The following is a 22,316-nucleotide window of genomic DNA, read 5'->3' as shown; positions in this document are numbered from 1 at the left end:
AAATCCCAGCTATTCTGCATGCAAAGTGTCTCTGGTCTTCTCATTGAATCACTTTGTGCTTCAGTGCTCAGTGATCAGGTAAACTCAGCACACGTTCATTATCTTTCTCTGCTTTGGTAAGGTCTAGAATAAAAAAAGTCATTATTTAATCATGGTAAATCCAGTATTTTGCTCCTAACAAGCATGTACATATTGCACATGGGAAGGAGGACCTGAATTCATACTGAAAACTCTGCAGTTACGTTAAAATCTGATGAGTTTGCTGCTATCAAGAAGTGGGGAATAAAATGCAGTAGTTACTATCAATAATGTATTTAGCAGTAAGGAATTAATAATGCATTATTAAGATCAGGGCAGCCCTAGGAAATTGCCTGAGGACATCATACAAAATAAGGAGTCACAAAAAAAGTCAACTATAGCTCAAGGTTATAAATCAGAATCTAAGTAGAATAAAATGAATAAATCTAATAAAATCAGCTTCACCTAGTCTCAACTTACAAATATTTGTATAGCATGTAGGACTGTATTCTTAAAGAGATTCCATACACTAGACTATTAATAAAGGGCCAAATTTTGACATCATGAATACCAGAGGAACTTGGGGCATAATTTCCAATTAAAAATGGAACTTCTAGGATAAGGAAAAAAAGTCCCCCCAAATAATAGCAAATGTATGGTTTTAGAGCAGAAAGGACTGCACAGAGTGCTGACTTTTAACTTCAGACCTCAAGATTTGCTTTGAGCCAGTTTCTTTCTTCCACCTCGTTGCTGTATCATAGCAGAGGTAGCAGGGGCTATTCCTCATGAGAGAAATGCCTCTGTGAGAGGCAACACAACGGTAGTGGCTCCTTCCTGCACCCAGCCAAGTGACATCACTGGGATCATGGGGCACCTGTAGTGTTTTCTAAGGCTGTGGAAGATGCTCTGAGCATCAGAGTGATGTGGCCTGTAGAAACACTGTGGGCCTTTTAGTGAAACTGAAATACCAGCAGTGCAATTTATCTGAGGGTTACCACTGGCTTTTTGTGGCCAATTTGTAGGGTTTTGTCTCCTGTTGGTGGCTCACAGCCAGTCCGTGACTAATCACTGATTGGCGATCCCAGCCCTGTAGAATTAACACCTTCCATACAGCAGGATTTTTAATAATAAATACCACAGTGCATGAGCCTACAATTCAAACAGGAGGAGGAGGAGGATGACAAGGACAATGCTCTACTCCAATATTGTCATTATTGCTGCATTGCTGGCATTGGGTATCCACTTTGCAATTGCTGAGGGAACAGGTCAATGGCTGCGCAAGCAGAGGTGTTCCCTTTCGCAGCAGTTTGGCTTAGTTACTGTTTATGTGACAATTATTGTGTTTATAATTGCAGAGCAAACATAAAAAAACAACTTTTCTAACTGTAAAAGCACTGCTTCCTTGTTTGTATGCCACAACATATTGCTGCTAAGCGTTCGGCTTTGGGTTTGTAATGTTTTGGAGAACTAGTCCTAAATAAACAAAAACAAAAGGAGACTGGCAGCTTTAAGCTGATTGAGTGTCCTTCAGTGATAAAACGTGTTTTATTTAAGAACAGAAAGATTCATTAATGCCTATTTATGATCTATTTTTAGGGTAATTCCATGCAATTACTATTCATATGACTCAAGCACCCAGGCTGAATTTTAGCCAGGCAATAAAAGGATAATTTTGTAATGCTGTAGAGTCTCTCGAGAAGATTTGCAGGAAAATGCAAATCAACTGTTAGTATCATCAAGCTGCGCACACTAACTCCGTTTCTGGAGCTCTGTATAACTTAGGAGACATTCACAGTGGAATATCAGACATCAACCAGCACGTGGGTGCAGAACTGCTGGCTTTGTAACATCTGGGCTCTGTGCAGTTGCAGTGCAAGGAGTGACTGGAAATGAGCTCACCACTCTCCATTCCCTTTTTTTACTCCCATCAATGAAGTATATGAGAAATACTAATGCGAAGTTTCCCAGGAAGACATCAGGCAAAGAGGGATGGAGAGGTGCATATGCTGGCAAACACTCTTACAAGTGAATGAATACATGTTTATAAAATGCCTTGCTCTCACACACTAAGGATCTTCCTTTCCTGTCAATGTGAACTTTCAATGAGTCAAAGTATTTTCTTTCTTTTCCTAATTCTGCTCCTCCTGACACTTTTTCCCCCAATGTCTAAACTTTGTCTCCATCCTTTCTGTTCAGGACTCAGCTGGGTGTAGTGTTGCAGCGTAGGGCAGCCGGGGAGGGAGGTCGGGGAAAGGCAGCTGCAGGCGCTCCGTAACCTCTGCCAGAGAAGCCCTTCAATACCATGCACTTGTCAGATAATTATAGACTGATTAGTTTCCACCGATTAATTCTAGACTAATTAATAATTTCTGGAAGGCAGTGGAGAGAGTGGTTTTGTCTCCAAATGAGGGCAGCGACTATCAGGATACCTGAGCTAGCCCTAGGGAAATGGCAGGTTAAGACAGAGGGTACGCAGGAGTACTCTTATCCTTCTGGACGAGCGCTCTGGGGCCAGGCAAGATACTTGAGGATGCCTGATGGCATCTATTCTTAGACACCTTGGAAAGAGTTCTGGGTTAACACCTCACAAGGGGAAGAAGCCCTGAGCACAGTGAAAACCTATTGCCTGCAATTAAAGATTTACACTTCTGAAAAATCGTTTAAGGCTAAGATAGTAGCAAGGAAACAGCCAAGAAACCACTAACCCCGCTTTCATAAAGCATTTATTTTTTTTTATTTGAAAACATTATACAGGCATTACATTGCCACAGCCAGTCCATATAGGTGCATGCAAATATCAAAATGGAGAAAGATTTATTCAGCTTCTCAATGCAGGATTTGGGGTTGGGATTTTGTTTGCCTGGTTTTGGTTTTGGTTCATACTTCCATCTGCGGTGTCAAGATTAGTGTGCTTTATTATGGCATTTAACAATAAAATCCTACCCATGGGGTAAAATTTATATTTGTAGCTAGCTCAGGAATACTAAATGGTTTTCAAAAGAGAAAAAAAAAAAAAGAAAGAAAACGATACTACACGCTTGTCAAAATGTTAATAGCACAAGTTAGCAATCTCTACACTATACATTGAAACTTCTTCTTATGACACAGTGGTGCAAAATTTTCAATTGCTTGGTCTATTGTTATGTGTTTCAAAACTTTATAGCTGGAACAAAGACCAGGTCTGTCTCCCAGTGAGGGTTTTCATCCGGTATCAGAAAATTCCATCCATCAGTCTTGCTAAGGGCTGCCCAGGACCAGCAGTATCAGAGAGTTTCAGTTTGTTCAGGCAAGGAGCTATGCAGAGCTAGAGATGTCCTACGCAACACGGAGAGTAGCTGCCGTTAGATAGCTGAGCCTTTGCTGGTGCGCACTGAGGGCTCCAACTGCAGAACACAAGCAGGCAGAAGGAAGGTTTTCCTCCACTAGACCTCAGTTTTTCAGTCAACACAGTTATTTGTAAAGCTACACTACTGTTTTCCTTCAAGGTCCATCCAGGACTAGCGTACTGGCGCTAATCCGAGCATCCACCTTGTTTGTGGGGAAACACAGACAGCGAAGCAGCCCCGCTTTGCACATCAAACTCCTCCTGCACCAGAAGCACAGGGGATGGTGGCTGGCTGCAGAGCGCTCATTGAAACATTCAAAACTTATTCCTGTACAACAGAGCCTTTTAGAATAGCCTGGTGGCACCTCTCAGCCACCCATGGATCGCAACCCCTTGTAAGGAAAAACTCCCCGCCCTGTGACCAGGCCGGGAGCTGCCTCCTGCCCAGCTGTTTCACAGAAGACTCTATCAAACGTCTACAAGTTAGTGTCAGAAAAATGAGGAGGGGGAGGCCGAAGGACTACAAACATTTGGCTTAAAAATAAATACTAATAAGGAAATTAATCAAAACAGTTATGCAAGAGGAAGGAACTGTAAACATGAAACACACACGCGCACAATCCTCAAGGTTCTCAGACCAACACGGGGACTAATGCTCAGAGAAAGGTATTTAATTGGTACAAAAGGTAGCAAAAAAGACTGAGATGACAGGTGCCCACCAGTGTGCCTCTGGGTACCTGAGGAAGCCATGATTGTAATCAGACCCCTTCTCCTGGGGAATGTACGAAATCCACCTTAAGTCAAAGCTCTCACGGGGCTTGACCCAAGGATCTTTCTTACCCTGAAGTGTCAGGTACTCTTTCTTGTGTGATTTTTATTTTTTTGATTTAGACTTTCCTTAATATCCCCAGAATACAGATTCTATTTTTCTGCAGGAATCTAGTGGGATGTTTTTTCTGTTTTTTTTAATTCTCAATAGTTTAAGAAAAAAAAAAAAAACAAAACAGTTTGGAAACACAAGTGCTAAAAAGATTAAAAAAACAGAAGGCAGGGAAAAAAAAAATCATACTTTGTTAGTTTAGTACCAAGGCATCTTAACCAAAGCTTTTGGGCTAGTTTTGGGCATGATTTGGCAATACTGCAGAACTTTCCCTTAGGTGCAGCAGGATTGTGGCAGACAGCCTAAACACAGTGGGAAAGAAATGTCCTCCACAGTGAGAGCAAGATACAGCATACTTCTGCTGTTCAAGAGCATTTTGACATTCGCCACTTCATGTCTGTTATGCATATATAAATTTCTCTCAGTCTGCTTCAGGGAAGTTCCTTCTGTATTAAAGCAGAACAGGACTATAAAAAAATGAATGTTACCTCAGCAGAAATCCATCCTGCTTGCTTGAACTGTGTGACCTTTCTAATCTCCAATGTATAGATTGACTTTTTTCCTATTTTTTATATAGAAATAGGTAAGTTGCATTTTTCAAACATGAAGACCGACATTTTTGATTGAAACAGTCTTTTTTCAGCAGAATAACATTCAAATCAACTTCACCTTCTATGCCCACAAGCAAAATATTCATCAACCATGCCATAAACTCCCATTTTCAAATATGTTGAATGTATATACACTTTTACAGCACTGTTATGTGCTTCTTAAACTCCTTCTTTCTGAAGATCCTGAAGTATTTTAAAATAACTTGGTCCCACAGCACCTCTGTGAGGTAGGTAAAATGTCATTATTTCCATATATACTGATTGGGAAACTCAGCCACACAGAAGGTAAGTCATGCCAAGGATTCATGCAAAGATGTGGCAGATTGGTGAATAAAACCAAGATCTCTCCTAGATTCTTCACCTATTGTTAGAACACCGCATTCTTCCTTAATTTTAAATTACAAATAAGATAAAGGATATTGAAATAATGATTTCCTTGTACTGGGCTCTCAGAGAAGCAAACATACAGGCAAAGATGGATTTTTCATGGTGGTGACTATGATTTTCTCCATTCTGGTAAGGCTCCTGAGGCAGAAGTACAGTTGTATACAGAAGTGTGGAGCACACCCTTACTATTTTCACACGTCCCCAGGAATGTAAGAAAACTGCTGAATTCTTCTGCTTGCTTCACAGTTAATGAAAATAATTGGCTGCACCCTGCCAGTAAAATGCCTTTGTGCTACTGCAGCAACACCAGCAGATGGTCCAGTCTTTCTGCTCGTGAATTCCTCCCTTAATCTTCCTGATTTTTACAATCTGTGGGTTTTGGTGAAAAAAACTGACACATTTCTAAATAGCTATTGTTAGAATAATGAACCATGGGAGACTAAGCGAACTGGAAGAGCAGAAGGCACCCTCGATGCACTGAGTATCTAAAATAAGTGCCCTGATCCACATGATATGTCATCTTTCCGTGGAGAGGTACAATACATAGGAAACTAGAAAATGTATTTTTCTTTCTACAGGTTAAAATTTTAAAAGTAAGAAATCTGTGTTGAGTCACGACTACAGAGAAATTGACTCCCTGTCACCTGATGCAGAACCTTGGCCACTAGGAAATCTGCCATGGATCATAGAGAGGTCAATGCTTGAGTACTTCACTTCTGCAAATATAGAAAGGCTAAAATGCTCGCCTTATACCTATTCCTAGAATAGAGACAGATATTGTAAGTTGTCCCTTCTCTGGATTCATGGGTCAGATTAACTAGAAAGGGCAACTAGACAGAGAGCACAGAAGAACTCATTGTATTTCCCTCACCAAATCCAAGGTGCTAGCAAAAATGTGTCAGGGGGTTGTTACCACAGCTAACCCATCTGTTTTGTGCAAACAAAAAAATTTTAGAGAGAAATTAACAGTGACTGCACAAAGTGTATTTGCTGTAAAAAGGCGTTTTTTCCACAGCTGGTGTGGCTTAGGCATAATATCACTCTGTGTGTGTGAAACACCCTTCTATTAATTTCTTTGTTTCTGTAATTTCCTCTTACGTATTGAATATCTTTCACAGGTAGTTTGACATGAACTGATTCCTACACAGCAGTTTGTATTGCAAACATGCTGCTCATTTCGTAAACGAGGGACTGGCATCTCCTTGCAAGGAACACCCTGGAACAATTAATTTGTGTTTGTATGAGCTTCCCTTATTTGCTACCTTGCAGATCACCAGTGTAACTGCACCTGGTAAATACCTTTCTCTATGTACAATACAGAGATAATGGATATACAAGCTCCATTGTCAATAGGTGATCAACAGCCCTGGGTTTAAGCAACTCGAACGTGAGGCTCCTCCTCTGTCTCCTGCCCCAGGCTGGTGTATGTCACCGAAGGCTCCATCTGGCTGCTGGCTGGAAGGTCTACAACAGGTCCGGAGGGGTTTCGGAACTGCTTGTACACCCGAGGATCCTGGGCCACGTAGGTGGATGTGGAGGAGTAGAGCATCAGCCCAACAAGGATCGTGAAGAATGACAACAAGTAAAGTCCTGAAAACTGAGCAGAAGTAACAGCAGTCATTAGACACAGCATCAATTACTCTGAGTTCATGAAGACCCAACAACAGGCTTAGGTACAGATCCTTGTTTTGGCATGCGCTGCACAGAACAAACTGCCTGTCATTTGGCTATTGAATTTTTATGGGAATGACTCTTTGAAAGTTAATTTACTCTCACCAATTCCCCTGTCTTCCATAAACAAGAGATAACTAGTGCCTTCCCCTGGGCCAGGCATGTTAAGTATTGACTGTCTGGGACTTGGGAAAGCTGAGTTTTGGTCACAGATCCAAAGCTGATTTTTTCATTCTTTTAGACAAGCCAGCAGCTCCTCCAAGTCCAAGTTTCTCCAGCTCCACTGTGAGGTACCATCATCTACAGTTGTCAGACAGGCAGTGGTCAAATTTGAGGTTAGTTACAGCTAAACCAGACATGTGGTTTAGCTGTAACTAACTGGTGAAGTTAACATGCTGTTAGAAATATAAAAATACAATTAAATAATAATTTTAAAAAGATTTTAAAAATAATTATATATATATATAAAGGCACTTAAAAACTACCCTGTCTGCAGTATCTCTTGCTTGTGAATAGAAAGCAGGTGCTAGAAGATCTAATGTAAGTTTGGACAGGATGAACTTCAGCTGTGAAATGTGCTCTGGGTCAACATCATGAGGTTTGAAAGTACGCATGGAGGGCAGTTAACTGAAAGCTCAAGTACACGTATTTTGGCACACAGCTTCACTAGATCAGAGGTCAGCCTGAATTTTTTGACATATACAGACTTGTGTCTGAACTAAAAATACAACACAAAGAACCTTTCTGGCAACTCATCAGCCTTTGCAGATAAAACTAAAGGCAAAGACAGGGTTTCAAAAGCATAGACCGTTGGGTACTAGCTTTACATACTGGGTTCTGGCTACAGGGGACACGAAAAGGGCTTTCAGCCCATATGACTTGTCTGCTGATCCTAGACTACGAGTTATTTCTTCATGCATGCTGTGTGTGAGAAACCATGAAGGACAAATTGCACAGCCACCTTGTTGAGGACATAAATGATTTGTATTCAGTGGAACTTCCAGAAGTGCCTGTATTCTGCAGCTGTCAGGAATCTGTACCTGAACACCATCAACTATTTGCAACCTGCTATTAGCTGGTCCATGAAGCACTTCAGGATTTCATGTAAAGGTGTCTGCAAGTCTGTTTTTTAATCCTGACTTACTCAGCTTTGATGGATGCCCCATTTGTTTCCTTTGGATCACCTTAGCACACCACAAAATAGACAGAATGGACTATATTATCTTGGAATTTTGAGCAATTCTGGTTTTCATGTTTAAAGAAACTATCATTGCGGAGAAAACAAGTTTTACTTAAGCTAAATTTGTAGTGACGTTAATTTGTTCCTGTTTCATAAACCTACAAAACCTCCATCCAGCCTCCTGCCTGAGGAAGCATTTGGACTTTTAACAGAACCCTCAGTATCTCTGAAAGCTTTGTATAACCCATGGTGATGTATCTGAGTGTGTGTTTCCCTCATCCAGTGTGCATGTTCGACACGGAAAGTATCACAATGGGGAAAGTTTTTAAAGCTGTTTAAAACTTTGTTTTAAAAGTGAGAAGGATTGGAGGGTAGGAAGAGTTTTGCTTTTCATCAGCTTTTAATTGTTTTTTAACATTATATGCCATGTATGCCATGAGGCCCTCACGTGTTGTCTGGCAGCACAACTTGATGAAACCACCCAGCTGTCCCAGAGTCACAGAGACACTGCTGAGCCTCACCCAGTGTCTGCTGAACGATTCCTTCCATGTGACACAGCTCTGATGGGACTGTTCAAGCTTAGATCTCCCCCACGTGGCAATCGAACACAAGTCAATAATTTCAAATTGCTGGTTGATTTCTTCCCCTCCATTTTCAGTACAATTTTGTTCTCAGCACTTTCTTCCCCTCTTTCACTTTGTATTTGAACTTGAGCATCACTTGGCAGCAGTGAAGCTTACTAAGCTCAAGTAAATCTCAGGGGCCAAATGCATCTAGTTTCCCATCTCTAGTTTCCCACTGTCCCTTATTCCCACCTTATGCTTGAATTTCTCACCCCAGCCAGCCAATTGGCTTGGCCCACTGCATAGCCAGAGTGCCAGCCAGATCTGTGATTGCCTCGTGTCCTGCTGTGAGGAATCTGTGGGGTTTCCAGCAGCTAAATGTGCTTTTTTTTTTTTCTTGTTCTAGGAGCTGTCCAGACAAAATCAATTCATTTTTGCTTTGGTTCATGGCTCCAGCTCTACCATATCCCCTTTCTTCTGGCCATAGCTCTCATTCCTCTCTCAGGGGCTGCCAGTGGGTTCTTTTGGCTGACAATATTCTTTCCATGGTAGTGTCCTCCCTCATGGCAGCTCTCCAGCCTGGGGAAAAGGGTTTGGGCAAGCTTGGGGAAATCTAAACAAAGATCTGTGAAACATTTGTCTTTGGTATCTGTGCACAGCTAGTTCAAAGAGACCTGGATTCTGACAGTCCTATGACAATTCCTTCCTTTTTACCTTCCTTAGAAACAAGGCTCAGGCTGAATTCGTTTGTGCAGCAGCTCTCTGCAACACTGAAGTAGAAAGGTAGATAGTGAGGTTAATATAGGAATATATACTGAAGCACATGGCAAATGGCTCTTTTTTGTCAATATCCTGTCAGACTGATCCAAACCCCTTTGAAATAAATGGGTATTTTCCTCCTATTAAAACAGCAGTGAATCCATCAGTGCAATGGAAAGATGCAGACCCAGTTCCCAAAACCAAAATTTGTTGTTCACTGTGCTATGCTACTCAGACTCCAGCTGAAATCTGCAATTTATGGAAGATAAGATTTCCAGGCACACTCTACTACTATGTAGGTTTTGGAGGTTTTTTTTTTAAATATTCATCTGCAAACCTCACCTACTGAGATTTGCTATTAATAGGCAGGAAAAAGAAACACATTCAAAACCAGAGGAAAGAGCCATCCCTGAGAAATGAAGTGAGGGAGGATCACTTTTCATTGCCACTCTCCATGCAACTGCAGTACCAAACTGTAGGCTCTTGGGAAGTGTGTAATTCCTCTCTCTGCCTAAAAAGCTTCCTGAGAATGATATTGTGCTTCATTTTTCTGACTTATCTCTTTCTACAGAAATGTATTTCCTCTAAGAAAAAATATTTTTTAAATATTCAGATTTGTATGCCTCTCCAAATCCTTCCCTCCATGCTGAGCAGGGTAACTGTAAGTTGTTCAAAGAGTAACATGGTCAAGAGAAACTAGTTAGCTCAGATTAGTTAATAAATAAGATAATAAACTGACTAAAAGTCAACTCATGTTTCCATATCATTAAACAGTTTTACTATGGATTTCGTATCTACATTTAGAGGTACATATGTATTACATATGTAAACTTGCTCATCCATGAAGCTTATTGAGAGACCAGATGACTTTGCAGTGGGGTCAATGATCTAACAGTCTTGACTCCCTGGATCTGATTTTCAACTTGTGAATTTATTTTGTGAATCACAATTATTTTAGATAATCCTCAGTTCCTTACCTGTTTAAAAGAGATAATAACACTTGGTTACTGAATAAAGATGAGTTTACAGAATAAAAATGGGGAATAGAGATCCTCTGAGGAGAAGGCAGAGAGCTCCTTTGCAGGGAAAGTGCCTTACTTACAACATTTCAGATTTCATCACTGACATGAAAAGCATGTGCCAAAGCTTTTTTGCCAGTCAAATCAAATAGTTAGATCAGCTCTACAGATCTGATCATGTCTGCTCTGCTCTGAGCAGAACGTGTCTATAAATGCTTCCCCAATCAATAATATTCAATATAGATCATACAATGACATTCATAAATGTTAAAAAATTATGAAAACACAAAAAAAAGTCTTCTCTATACAGCGTTTAGTACCTGTGGTAAAAATAACCTACATTAAACTAACATTACCTTTTTATGTAAAAGGCATACCTTTGGTGCCCGTCAATTTGAAGATAAACACAGAGCACAAAACCTAGACAGATATACCAAGATAACATGCTTAACACGATTTGGTCAGCCTATTAAAACAAGCACAGATTCTGGTGAGTGGACATTTCTGGTATTTATCTGAGTTGTTCATTAGGAACCCAGTACTCAAATGGATCTGCTCAGTCAGGTTCAGCAGATGAGCTTGCAGAAGCTGGTGGCTTGGCTGCAGGAATAGGGACATCACTTCAGAGTGTGCAACTGTAGAACACCACCAGGAAAACCACTGCAGCAGCAAGCTCCAGCTGATCACAGCAAATGTAAGGTGAAATTACTCCTTCTGTTATCTGTGCACATAGTCTTTGGCTTTAAAAAAGAACCCAAACATATCTGCAGTGCTACATACAAGTGTAGCACAAAGTTCACAAAATAAAATTTAGCTTATGTATATAACATTTTTGTTGCAAGTGAATCAAAATTATGAGTAAGTTGATCAAGCATCACAGGGTTCCTAAAATAAAGAAGATGAGTATAAAGGCACCTGAAAATTTAGTATTTTTAAAAATCCAGAATAAACTGTTAAACCTTTCAAAATTTACTCCCTACTGTTTTTTATCCTCTCCTTTTTACTGTCTGTCCATGTGAAACTTGTCTTTCATACATCCTGAAATATATATAATATGATATGGTGATACCATATATCACTATGGGTAAAACACTTCTACTATTTCCTGTTTAGACTCTTATGCTTTTAAGTAATCTACTTCGAAAGGTGGGAGAAAGGGAAGCTTCTTAATGGGGAAACGAGTGCATCTGATTTCATTGCCTTGAACAGTGATTAGACAGTAACAGGAGAAGAAAAAAAATACAAAGAAAAACTATTTAGAAGGTAACAGGTTCATGCCTTAGTCTGGAGAGAACGAGCCGTTCTTCAGTACACAGGTCATGAATATAGAAGGGAGAGCCAAAAAAAACATGCATGGAAAAATCACATGGAAAAATCAGCATGGAACAATCACATCTAGGAAAGGCTGTGCTGACTGACTCCTGCTGAGGAAATCTGCAGGCAAGTAGTTCTGGCTGTCACAGATGTCCATGTCACCACTGACACCACGGCAAAACAGTATCCAGAGTGACAAATGAGACAGATGTGAGTCTGCAGAAAAGCCCACACAGACAAAGAAACTCAACGATTTGCTAATTTTGGGGTTTCGCTCAGCCATCATGATAATCATCTTGAACATTACTGCAATGGTTATGAAAATGCTAATTCTGTTTTACTCAGTCCATTGAACTGGAAATAGTCGCAGGAGCAGACTATTTGAGCTGCAGCACTCCAGCACTCCATTTGTATTTCAAAACAGCAGCCACACACTGAATCTTTTTAGGTAGTATGAAACCCAGCTCCTAGCCCATGGCAACTCAACTGTGCTTTTCAAGTCTTTAAAAAGGTTTTTTTGTTGTTAAAGTATTAACTGAAAATTTATAATTGTCATGTTTCACATATTCAGTGATAAAGCATGGAATGGAATAACTACCTTTTTCTCTACCTCATCTGGCAGTTCTCCACATTTTGGCATAAATGAATAAAGAAATCAGACCCATTAATTCAAGTTTTAAACCTCAGAGAAAAGTGATGTTCTCAGAATAACACTGATGAGGAGGGGTAAAAATGTACATATTAGGTAGGATTAATCTAGTTCCAAATTTCTGCTGGCACCAGCCATGCTCTCCAGTTCCACCACCTTCTTCCTTCCCATCAGTGGGTCTGTGCAGTGCAGTGAACTCTGCTTTCCAGATTGATTCAGTTTGTAGCATACGCTGCACAACCCATCAAAGCTAAGGCCAATAGGTGTTCTTTCACTGACTTATAGCTTTTTCCCCTGGGTAATTTCACACATGAATACCTGAGCAGGCTGAGTGAAGGGAGTTAAAACCAAATTTCTCTCATTATCTTTTATATAGCAAACAGACATTTCCACTCTGTTTGATAAATTGATTGAGAGGCTGAGCTTCTTTCCACAATTTTCTATTTTCACCTCCAACACACCAAATGAAGCTCACCGTGACCAAGTGCAGAAGTTGCACTGTGGGATGCACACACTCTCCAGCCAGCAGCAGTACCAGAAGGCTGAGGGCTCTGAGAGCTAGGAATTCACACAGTGCTTTCACTTGCGTGGCTGGATGCTACAGCCATATTATTTTATTAATAGTAACAGGAGACAGCATCCTAGTCATAGCTCGCAGCACTCTTTGGCGTCCGCCCTGGATCACACCCGTAAGGATCTGACTGAGTCTGTCTTGGATCAGCACTGTGACTTAAACTACTGCTGACTATTTTTGTCCCAGCCTATGAGGAAGAAACCTCTTTGGGATTCAGAGCTTGATCTGCTCGTCCACAGAAACTGAACCCCCAACAGTGAAACACCGTGTTTTGTAACCCCAAATGGCACCACACACCAGATGGGCTGCTGTAAGTTTTCCAGACTGCATTGAAACAGAAAAAACAAGTCCACCTGAACCTTTATATGTCCTGCCAGATCTCTCAGTTTTTAAGAAATCTCCAAAGGGACCCAAACCACTGAGGTATGGTTTAGAGTGCCTTCCCTGATCACCAACTGCAGAAGCTGGAATGTATGAGCAGAAATGTTGGTTCTCTTGCTGAGAAGGGCACCAAGAGGTGCTGGACAGCTTCAGTAATGATGATAACTTCTGGACAGCAAGTCTGTCCACTACCAGCAGGATTGCATTATCTTCACACATTAATGATCTCCAGCTATTTCTTAGAGAAACCATGAGGATAAAGTCTTAAGTGACTTAAAGCCCTATCTTGCTCTCTGAACACAGCTGGGATGAAAAGTGAAGTGTGTAGATAGTTACTCCACATCTTTGATCATCACTGAATGAAGGAGGTTTGGCTCAACACATCACTCATGCCAGCAGAGCCCAAAGCAAGAGATTTCTGGTTTGCCTGAACGACAGTGAAAACCTGACACTGCCCTTGTTGCCATTTGGTGAAAACAAAGAAGCCAAAGGAGGTTTTTCCTTGGTCATTTCATGCCTGGCAGAAAGGCCATACTTCTCAATTCCTGATGCTTACTTGCATCCTCAATATGATCTAACTCAGATGAAATGCTGTCCATTACTATGGCTTATGCTGAATTGCAAACGTTGCATAGAAACCTTAATGACAAGGAACCAGATGTCACATTTTCTGTATTTTCCAGTTGATTCTGTTCTACTGCTTGCATGCTTCACTCCATGTAAAATACACTGTTCTATGCTTTCTGTCATACAGCAGTGCCCTCTTTTTCAGTTCTTGAATGATATTTGCTGGTGGGAGCAGTTTAACTGCTAAGGCAGTGGTCAGTGGGAAACACCTAAGCTCTCTTACCTTTTAGATGCTGAGGTTATCTACAAGGGGAAAAAATGAGGAGGGTTTACTGGAAAACTGTCACCACGAATTCTATCAACATTTAGGAAACTTAATAGATTTCCTGGAGTTCATTGGTGGAATGAAACAAACTTAGGGAGAAAACGAATGGCATTTTGGGAAAAATCTCTGAGCTTGACATAGGCAGCTGTAAGGCAAATACTGATTTTGCACAAAGCTGCACGATTTCATGCTTCTCAAATGGCATCCTCAGAAAAAATTAATAATAGCCTGTCATTTCTAAATACATGCCTGATAGGGCAAAATGTTTGTGTGAAATGGCTTATCTTCATTTCCTGAGTGCCAGGAGAGATGGGAACGCTGCTTTCTCGTCTCTTTCCCTTTGTTGCCTTTGACATCAGAAGTGGAGAAAAAAGGAGCCTGTGTTCAGTACCCCTGCGGTACCAGCAGTCTGTCTAATTAAAAAGTGCAAGGTAGAATGAGTCCTGCAATCTGTTTTAATCTTATCTATGTAGGAAAGAGATTTTTATGTGTAGTTAAAACACTTCTATTACATTTCTCTAATTTCCTGTGAGCATCCTTACTATGGCATAAGGGGGCTTAATTTCTGGTTATTTTATACCAATTACTTGGCAAGAAAGTGGTAAAGGACCTATCCTTTCAGATGCTCTCAATACAAAAGGGAGGAGCACGACAGAAAAGCTTATAAAATCAATTTTCCCTCCTCACTTTTACCTTTCAGTATTCTTTGTTGGTTTTCTCTATCAGCTGCCAGTTGCCATGTGTCTTTTTGGGTGTGTGTGCAAGTATTTAATACAGCAGCAGCTGTCTGCTGTAATGATTCTCTATTACTGTACATGAGGCTAATTGTGCTCAGTGCGTTCAAAACCGCAGTTACAATAACTGATTCATCTTGGATTCTTTGCTTATATTTTTCTGCTGAATCTAACAATACATTCCAGTAGAAATTCCTTCCCAAAAGGTGTTCTTTTCTCCTGGCAGTGCAAATGGGGGGCACTCCTATCCTGAGAAACAAGGACTCTGCAGCTGCAGTTACTCTTACCATGAGTGTCCATGCCAGTGTCTGGGGGGAGTGTGACATGGCTGTTTCATGCCAGGGATCTCTGTAGGGTGACACATTTGCTGCTGGCAACGAGAGGCCAAACTTCAGGAGCTCCAAGAGCTCTCAGTTGAGGCAACTCTCAAGGCAGGTTCATGAGGGAATCAGAACAGAGAGCATGTCCTAAGCTGTCAAAGCCAAGCCCTCCATTACTGCTTAAAATCAGATTACATATTCCATCTGGCAAATCCTTCTCATGCAAGCATTATTAGGGATTTTTGTCACTTCCCGCTAACCTATTTTAAATTATCCTGGGATGTCCCTTCTATGATAGCCAAAAAATCCCCCTGATTTCTATACATTCTCAGTTTCCACCCATATGTTCTTGCATCATTTGACCAAATCATTCTCATTTTTTCCCTGTAAATTTATCGATTAATTCATATATGTTAAGGTTCCATAGTCCCTCCCAATCAATCAAAGCTACGTTACACACAATAAAGATTTTTTTAGGGATCTGCATATTCAGTACATTGTTAGGGGCCATATGGTTACTCTGTCAAGGCTTTGGAGCAGATAAGAGAAAAGCTCTGTTTGGCGGTCTTGAGCTGACAGAAAAAAACCCTATAGCTACAGCTAGCAAAGTGCTGTCCCCGAGATGGTAAGTTGTCGTGTCCTATGGCATTAGCACTTCTCCGTCAATACCAGAAATACCTAGACAGACTCATTTGGAAACAGATTTGTCACGACAGTGCTCAAATTCTTCCCATCTGTTGCCACAGACACTGCCTCGCACTTTGTGCTTCACAGCATTTCTCAATGTCAGCCAGTTCTAGTTGCCTGATTATTCTAATTCTTCTTCCTACTGAGGGTGCCAAATCTATTACTACAGTCACTACACAAGGCTGGTCTTCAGACCAACTCTTTGGGACCTCCATCAGCGAGCTCCTTCGAGCATGCTGTTTCTCTCTCAGCACATTGCCTTGTTCTTTATCCTCATTAGCCAGTTTCTCACCTGGCTTCCAATCTTTACATCACTAATCCTGTTCTTTAGCTTAACTGATAATTTTCCGTGCTGCACTGAACAAAAACCTCCACATTGGATCTACCATTTGACTTTTCCCTATAAAAATCTGTTAAATTATCGGACAGGCATCAGATTTAGACAGGATTATCTGTTTTGTGTGAACAAGCTTGCATTTCATCCAATTTTCCACTTATCTCCATGTTCCTAATTATGTCTACTTCTGATTTTATTGTCTAATCCATATCAAATTTGAAGCATTCAGATTATTTTGTTCTATTTCTGACATACTAATTTCAATTTCTATTAAAGATGGTGCATTGTCTTCACATTTAAGTCTCATCCTTACTGAATATGACAGAAGGTCCCAATTTTGTTTTGGTGCCAAGTGAAAGGTTGTTTAATTTTTGCCTCCACTGTCCTTGCACAGCAAAACTATTTCTTCTTCATTGCCAAGCTTGGTTTACCTTTCACAGTAATTAGACTTCATTCCTTCTCTTTTTTTACCTGCACAGTATTAGTTTTCTTTTGTGATTCCTTGTTTTCTGTTTATTTCTAACAGTTTTTAAACAGATGTTTTGCCCAGTTGCATCTGGAGTTCTCCCCTACAAGTTGTCCTCTTGTCCTTAAGATATAAAATTCAGATTACTATAAGTTAAAGCTATTAAAAATCTCCTTCATATCCATTATGAGCCTTTTTAACAGTGTTCCTTGCTAAACTTAATTCATGTAGGTGGTGGGAATAATTCCAGAAGTTTAGTCCAGCTAATAAAATTGCTTGTCAGCAGTGCTGATGTCAAGCATCCATCCCATATCATGGGTTTGAAAGCTTCCAGTTTTGTGGGAAGGGGGAGTTTTGACAAAAAGATGTTTTTGTAGATGCTCTAGAAGCTAATAAAATACTCCACTGCTTAGATTGAAAGCATGTAAAAGTGATGTTTTGTTTGTGTGTTGATCCAATCCTCCATTCTGGTAGGAAAGAGAAGGTGATGTGGGTGTTTTAACCCTGTATGTCAGCAGCATTCACTGATTTGGCTGGTAGGAGGCACAACCAGAATAAGCTCTTCAATCCAGTTGTATACCAAAACAGATTTTATGTATTTTCCTTCTTGGTGGCTCATAGACCACGGCATAATTTATAGGCCACACATAATTCTTCGCACACTTCCTAAATATTCTACCTTATTTTCTGGGCACTTCTTGAAATAGAGTTTACTCAGTTCCATAACAAATTTCTAATGAAATTATTGCATTTAACCCTTAGCATTTTGTTTCAAAGATGATTCTGTCTACATCTCTGAGGAACTTCTAATCTTTGTTTCCCTATGCAAAGGTGAAACTAGCATCCAATTCAAAGAATCATTATTTCAAAATCTTGTAGATTTTCAGTAGCTGAACCTTGTTTAAGGTTTTGAATGCAACTGCTGCCTTGCTAATTCATGACTTTTTTTTTTGCTTTCTCTCCTGGGTTGCAAATTATTGCTGAGATATGTAACTCAACACATCCATTGTACTCCCTTGTCTTCAAAAATATGCTTGTCTTGGGAAATGCTGAGGTTTTTATTTATGCTGATTTTTTCCTCCACAAATAATTACAAAACTTAGCCTCTTGCTCTTTGCTTTCATATTCATTGAGCATCATTTAGAAAAAGTACGTTGTCAGTAAGATCCATCTCTTTAGATAGGATGACTTCATTATGTTTTTTCTGTCTGCGCTCCTTCTTGGGATAAAAAAAAAGATAGTTATTTGCTACAATATTTTTTGTCTCTGCAGTTTGCAATCCATTTGCTGGTTCTTTGGTATTACGCATCTTTATTGCTATGATCCCCCAGCTTTCCTTTTCCAACCCATATTCACCAGCACCTTTAAAATCAATATGGATTTGTTGAAGATTTATCACCCAAGAGTTAATTCCACTAACAGGAAGAGTTCCCCTAATACATTTGAGCTCTCATACTGGGTAGGAATTAAAAGCTATTTACTTCCTTCAGATTGTAACAACTACACTTTGCAATGTACTCTTGTGGTATACTTAAGAGATCTCTGAACAATTACCTAATAATTTCTTCACTAATTCCATAAATTTTACATTTTAACACTTGAGGTATGCAGGAAGGTGTGACACTAAGAGATGGAAAGATGTGATTCAGAAGTTACCCACAATAAAAAGGGGATGGGAGTGGTGCTTGCTTTGGAGTATTCTGAGATCAAGACATGTTCACTTAGCATTTCTGTTGTGGTAATGAGGCATTTTCAACAAAAATGCATTTTCCTAGAAAGCTTCAAATCAGTTCTGTTGTGTGCAGTCTTTTAACACAAGACCAAATGAAAAAAATCCCAAGACAAAAGCACTGAAAACAAGCTAAAAAACTGTACATTTAGATGAGCTCGTGTCTGAAAAATATATTTGAAATCAAAGCTTTTATCGTAACTTCTGCAATATGAATGCCACATCATTTACACCCTTCTTGATGCCTTCCAAAGAGTGAGTATCCATGTTTCACTATTCATGCTTTGCAACTAATGAATCTATTGCAAGATAGCACTGTGAAAGGAAGACATCCTTTTAAAAATGCAGTATTTTGAAAAAGCTTCCAAATCCGTGCTGTGTTGTTAAAAATCTGTCAGGCTGTGTAACATCTTAGTGGGAGGCAATTAATTTTCCAGCTTCCACTGTCTTCTGTCATTTTACTTCATAGCTTTTTTATTGTGTGCCATCCTGCATCATCACAAAAAAGGGTGAGTGGATAGGGCCCTTTCTGTCATGGGAATTTGTGTGACCAAAGGCACGTTTAACTCCATTCCACCTCAAGGCAGCTCTTTAAAAATAGACACTTAACTATTTTCTAATTGACTAGAATTTGGAGGAAAAAATTCAAATAGCTAACCAGTGAAATAAGTAAATTTAAAGAAATTTGAAAACGATGCTGCTTAGATGAAAGGCAGTAGAGCTTCATGGGAGCAGAGCTATTGAGAGGGACTCCCACTGTAAGAAATTTAGTACTTTGGAAAAGAAAAGAAAACATGAACATAGGGGTTTTTTTGCACACTACCAATGACATAAAGAATTAACTAGTAAAATTACTTACCCTCATTATTATCACAGGCTTAGAAGTATTCACAAGGATAAAAGCCCTGTGCGATGAAATTCCATTAAAACAGAAAGTTTATGGATCAAGCAGCTTGCATACCCAATTTCATCAGGAAAATACCTTTAAGTATATGACTGAGAAAGTGACAGTGTGAAAAACAGCTTTTTAGCCTGTATAGCCTGATTCCCTAGAAATAATGATGCACCACTGACAGCACCACTGTCAAAGTGTAAAATAGGTAGGTGTTAGTTCCCTAACAAGGGCAAGCAAAGAATAGGATCTTACTGACTTCAGCTTGTTCTTTCAGGGAAGTTTAAAAAAACAAAAGGTGAAAACATAAACAGAAGTATTTTCTCAGTTAGGTCAGAGGTTTGGGAAAAGTCTCTCAGATGTTTATGAATGGCTGCCAAATAAAAATCAAAGTAATAAACAATCCTCCCCCAAACCAAACCAATTTTATTTAACTCCTGCTGTCAAACCACAGACTTTGTAGCCATCCTGCTCCAAGAAAATGCAGGACTGCCTGAAGCATATAGAGTCAAGGTCAAAAATAAGGTTTCATCTGCATAGTCAAGAAACTGTGAATTTTTAAGAAGATTATTCCTTGAATGGCAGGCTTTCCTAATTTAGGAAAATGAACTGAAGCACACCAAAGACAGAAGAAAAACTCACACTGGCTTCAATACATATTTCTATCAAGAGTCAAATCTTCACTACAGTGAAGACTATGCAAATCCCAAATTCACATGCATTGCTTAGGATTTGTGTTGGCCAAAAAGAACCAGGAACCCCCTTGCCCCAACCTTCACCCTCTCTTCTCCATCTGGAAAAATCCCAGTCTACATGGCTTGCTTCTTGATGTAATGGGAAGATTATGATCTGCTCTTTTCCATTGGATGGATACTGTTAGAATTAGCATTGAAAAGTAATTTTTAGAAACATCACTGAGTATCAGCAAATGAGGTCTCAATTAGCATAATTTCAGATTTCTGGTCCTGTAAGGTTTTGAGTATCATGTTTATCTGTCTATCCAAGTCCTTTGTCACAAATACTCTCTGAGATTCTAAATCAAGACACATGACTTCCCTGATTCATTATGAACTACATGCATTTTCTTCATTTGGGAATTGCTACTATATCCTGAATTTTTATAGCTGCATCTTGGATAAAGTCATGAATGAATTTGCCAAGGCGTAATATAATTGATTGTGCTTGGCTTGCTAGGTAATGATATAATATAGAGTGATTCAACCTGCTGGTCCAGAACACAATCAGTATTCATGCTCTAGCTGCTGGAAAATATAAAATAAACTGCTTAGATTATTTAGTGAGAACCTCATTTGCTTAGAATGACTAAAGACAACATAGAGCTTGCAAAGGAAGCTAACAGAAAAGAGCTAAGGCTGAGACTAAAATGTAAAAAAGAATACTCCTACAAAAAACGCCCCCATGTTTATATAAAAGTTCTAACTCTGAGCACACAGAGAGGTGGCCCTGAATTTTTTTAGCACCACTCGTGTCCACGCATCCACAACAAAGAATGGCCAAGGACAGTCCTGTTACTTGTGCTAAAGAAGAAGGTAAAATGAGGACCAGCTAGCAAGGTTTTGAACATAGAAATTGTATAACCCATCTCAATATGGTGAGAATTAAAAAAAAAAAATTGAATACATGGTGTTGTATACTTAAATGCTATGGCAATGGTGGATATTCAGCTACCAAAGAAGCCAGACACATTTCTCCATCCACTGAAATATTTGAAATAAATTTTTGATTACAGAAGAACTAAAAAGACATCTTTTATTTAGAGGATGCAAGAACTTTTAAGAATGATGCATTACGATCTAGTAATCTATCTCCAATTGAAAGCTATATATTTTTACATTTTAATACAATAAAATCTTGAAAAATGAACATCTTGAATTACACGTATGTCGCCAGAATTGTGTCAAGCTAACAGGCTGATTTTCCAGCTTCCATGGGCCTGGGAAGTGTTCAGTGTGCTAAGAAGATGCCTGCATGTGGGGTAAGACTAGAGATGAAGCTGTTTATAAACTCACTCATGTCCTGCATGCAATGATGTTGCAAGGTTATATTATATAAAAATAAAATGCTACTGAATCAAAACACTTCAAAGACAATCTTCTCTTCAGTTTGGTTTCAAAAGCTCTAAAACCTGGTAAACTAATTTCCTGCATTTTCCATGGATTTTCATAGATCTACTGCTACAATGCAATAAACATGTCTGGTGAAAATAGTAGCAGAAGAGGGAAAAATCACAACTGTTTCTTGAAAGCCTCATAAAATGATATTCTGCAAGGGACACTAAACCACTCAGTTGATCCTTCTTGAGCACAAACCCATTTGCTTCCCAGTGAAGTGGGGCTGTGCCCATTGGCCAGTGCAGAAAAAAAGCAGAAGGAGCTGCAGCTGGACTAGGAACAAAACAACTCTTTAAAAGCTAGGAAACAAGCAAGTGTACACAGTCCTAGGAGGGGAATTAATTTGGATCACTTCATGCCAACATATTAGACTTCATTATTGAGTGCAAGTCACATATTTCACAGCTCTGCTTCCTCAGATAAAATGATACCTGACACAAACCATAAAGAAAAGGAATAAGTCATCTGACTATGAATGAAAACATGGCAACTAAAGAAGAAATCAAATAAGTAAGTGGACTTTTAAATCTACATGATCTTTGCATATAGCCTCTCTCTTCAAATTTTGTCTGCAATGTAAGTTTGAAGGGTGTGAAAGGAGACACTGACAGCTTGAGAAATTGATGCTGCATTTCAGGTAAAGGTCCTTTCAAAAAGCCCTGATAAAGGTCTTCTCCTTTTCAACACTTCAGCTGGGAAGAAGAAAGTAGAGACACGTGAGCTGTATGGAGTGCAGGATGAGTACAAATTACAAAAGAAATGCAGTGATGAAAAACGTCAGTGCTGGCTTGCTATC

At 39.6% G+C, this 22,316-nt stretch overlaps 1 protein-coding gene across 1 annotated transcript in view; it reads right to left on the bottom strand.

Annotated features, from left to right (window-relative positions):
* Nucleotides 1–2,723: 2,723 nt before the first annotated feature.
* The window catches only part of SLC35F1 (solute carrier family 35 member F1), a 225,411-nt gene continuing 205,818 nt past the window's right edge, over nt 2,724–22,316 (bottom strand). Inside the window, exon 8 of the mRNA XM_038131759.1 lies at nt 2,724–6,818. Within this exon, the coding sequence (XP_037987687.1) occupies nt 6,594–6,818 (225 nt within the window). The 3' untranslated portion in view covers nt 2,724–6,593. The remainder of the gene's footprint in view (nt 6,819–22,316) is intronic.

This window comes from Motacilla alba, chromosome 3, assembly GCF_015832195.1.
Source record: "Motacilla alba alba isolate MOTALB_02 chromosome 3, Motacilla_alba_V1.0_pri, whole genome shotgun sequence".
In the NCBI taxonomy this organism is placed as follows: domain Eukaryota; kingdom Metazoa; phylum Chordata; class Aves; order Passeriformes; family Motacillidae; genus Motacilla; species Motacilla alba.
This window is presented reverse-complemented; position numbering and strand designations above follow the sequence as displayed.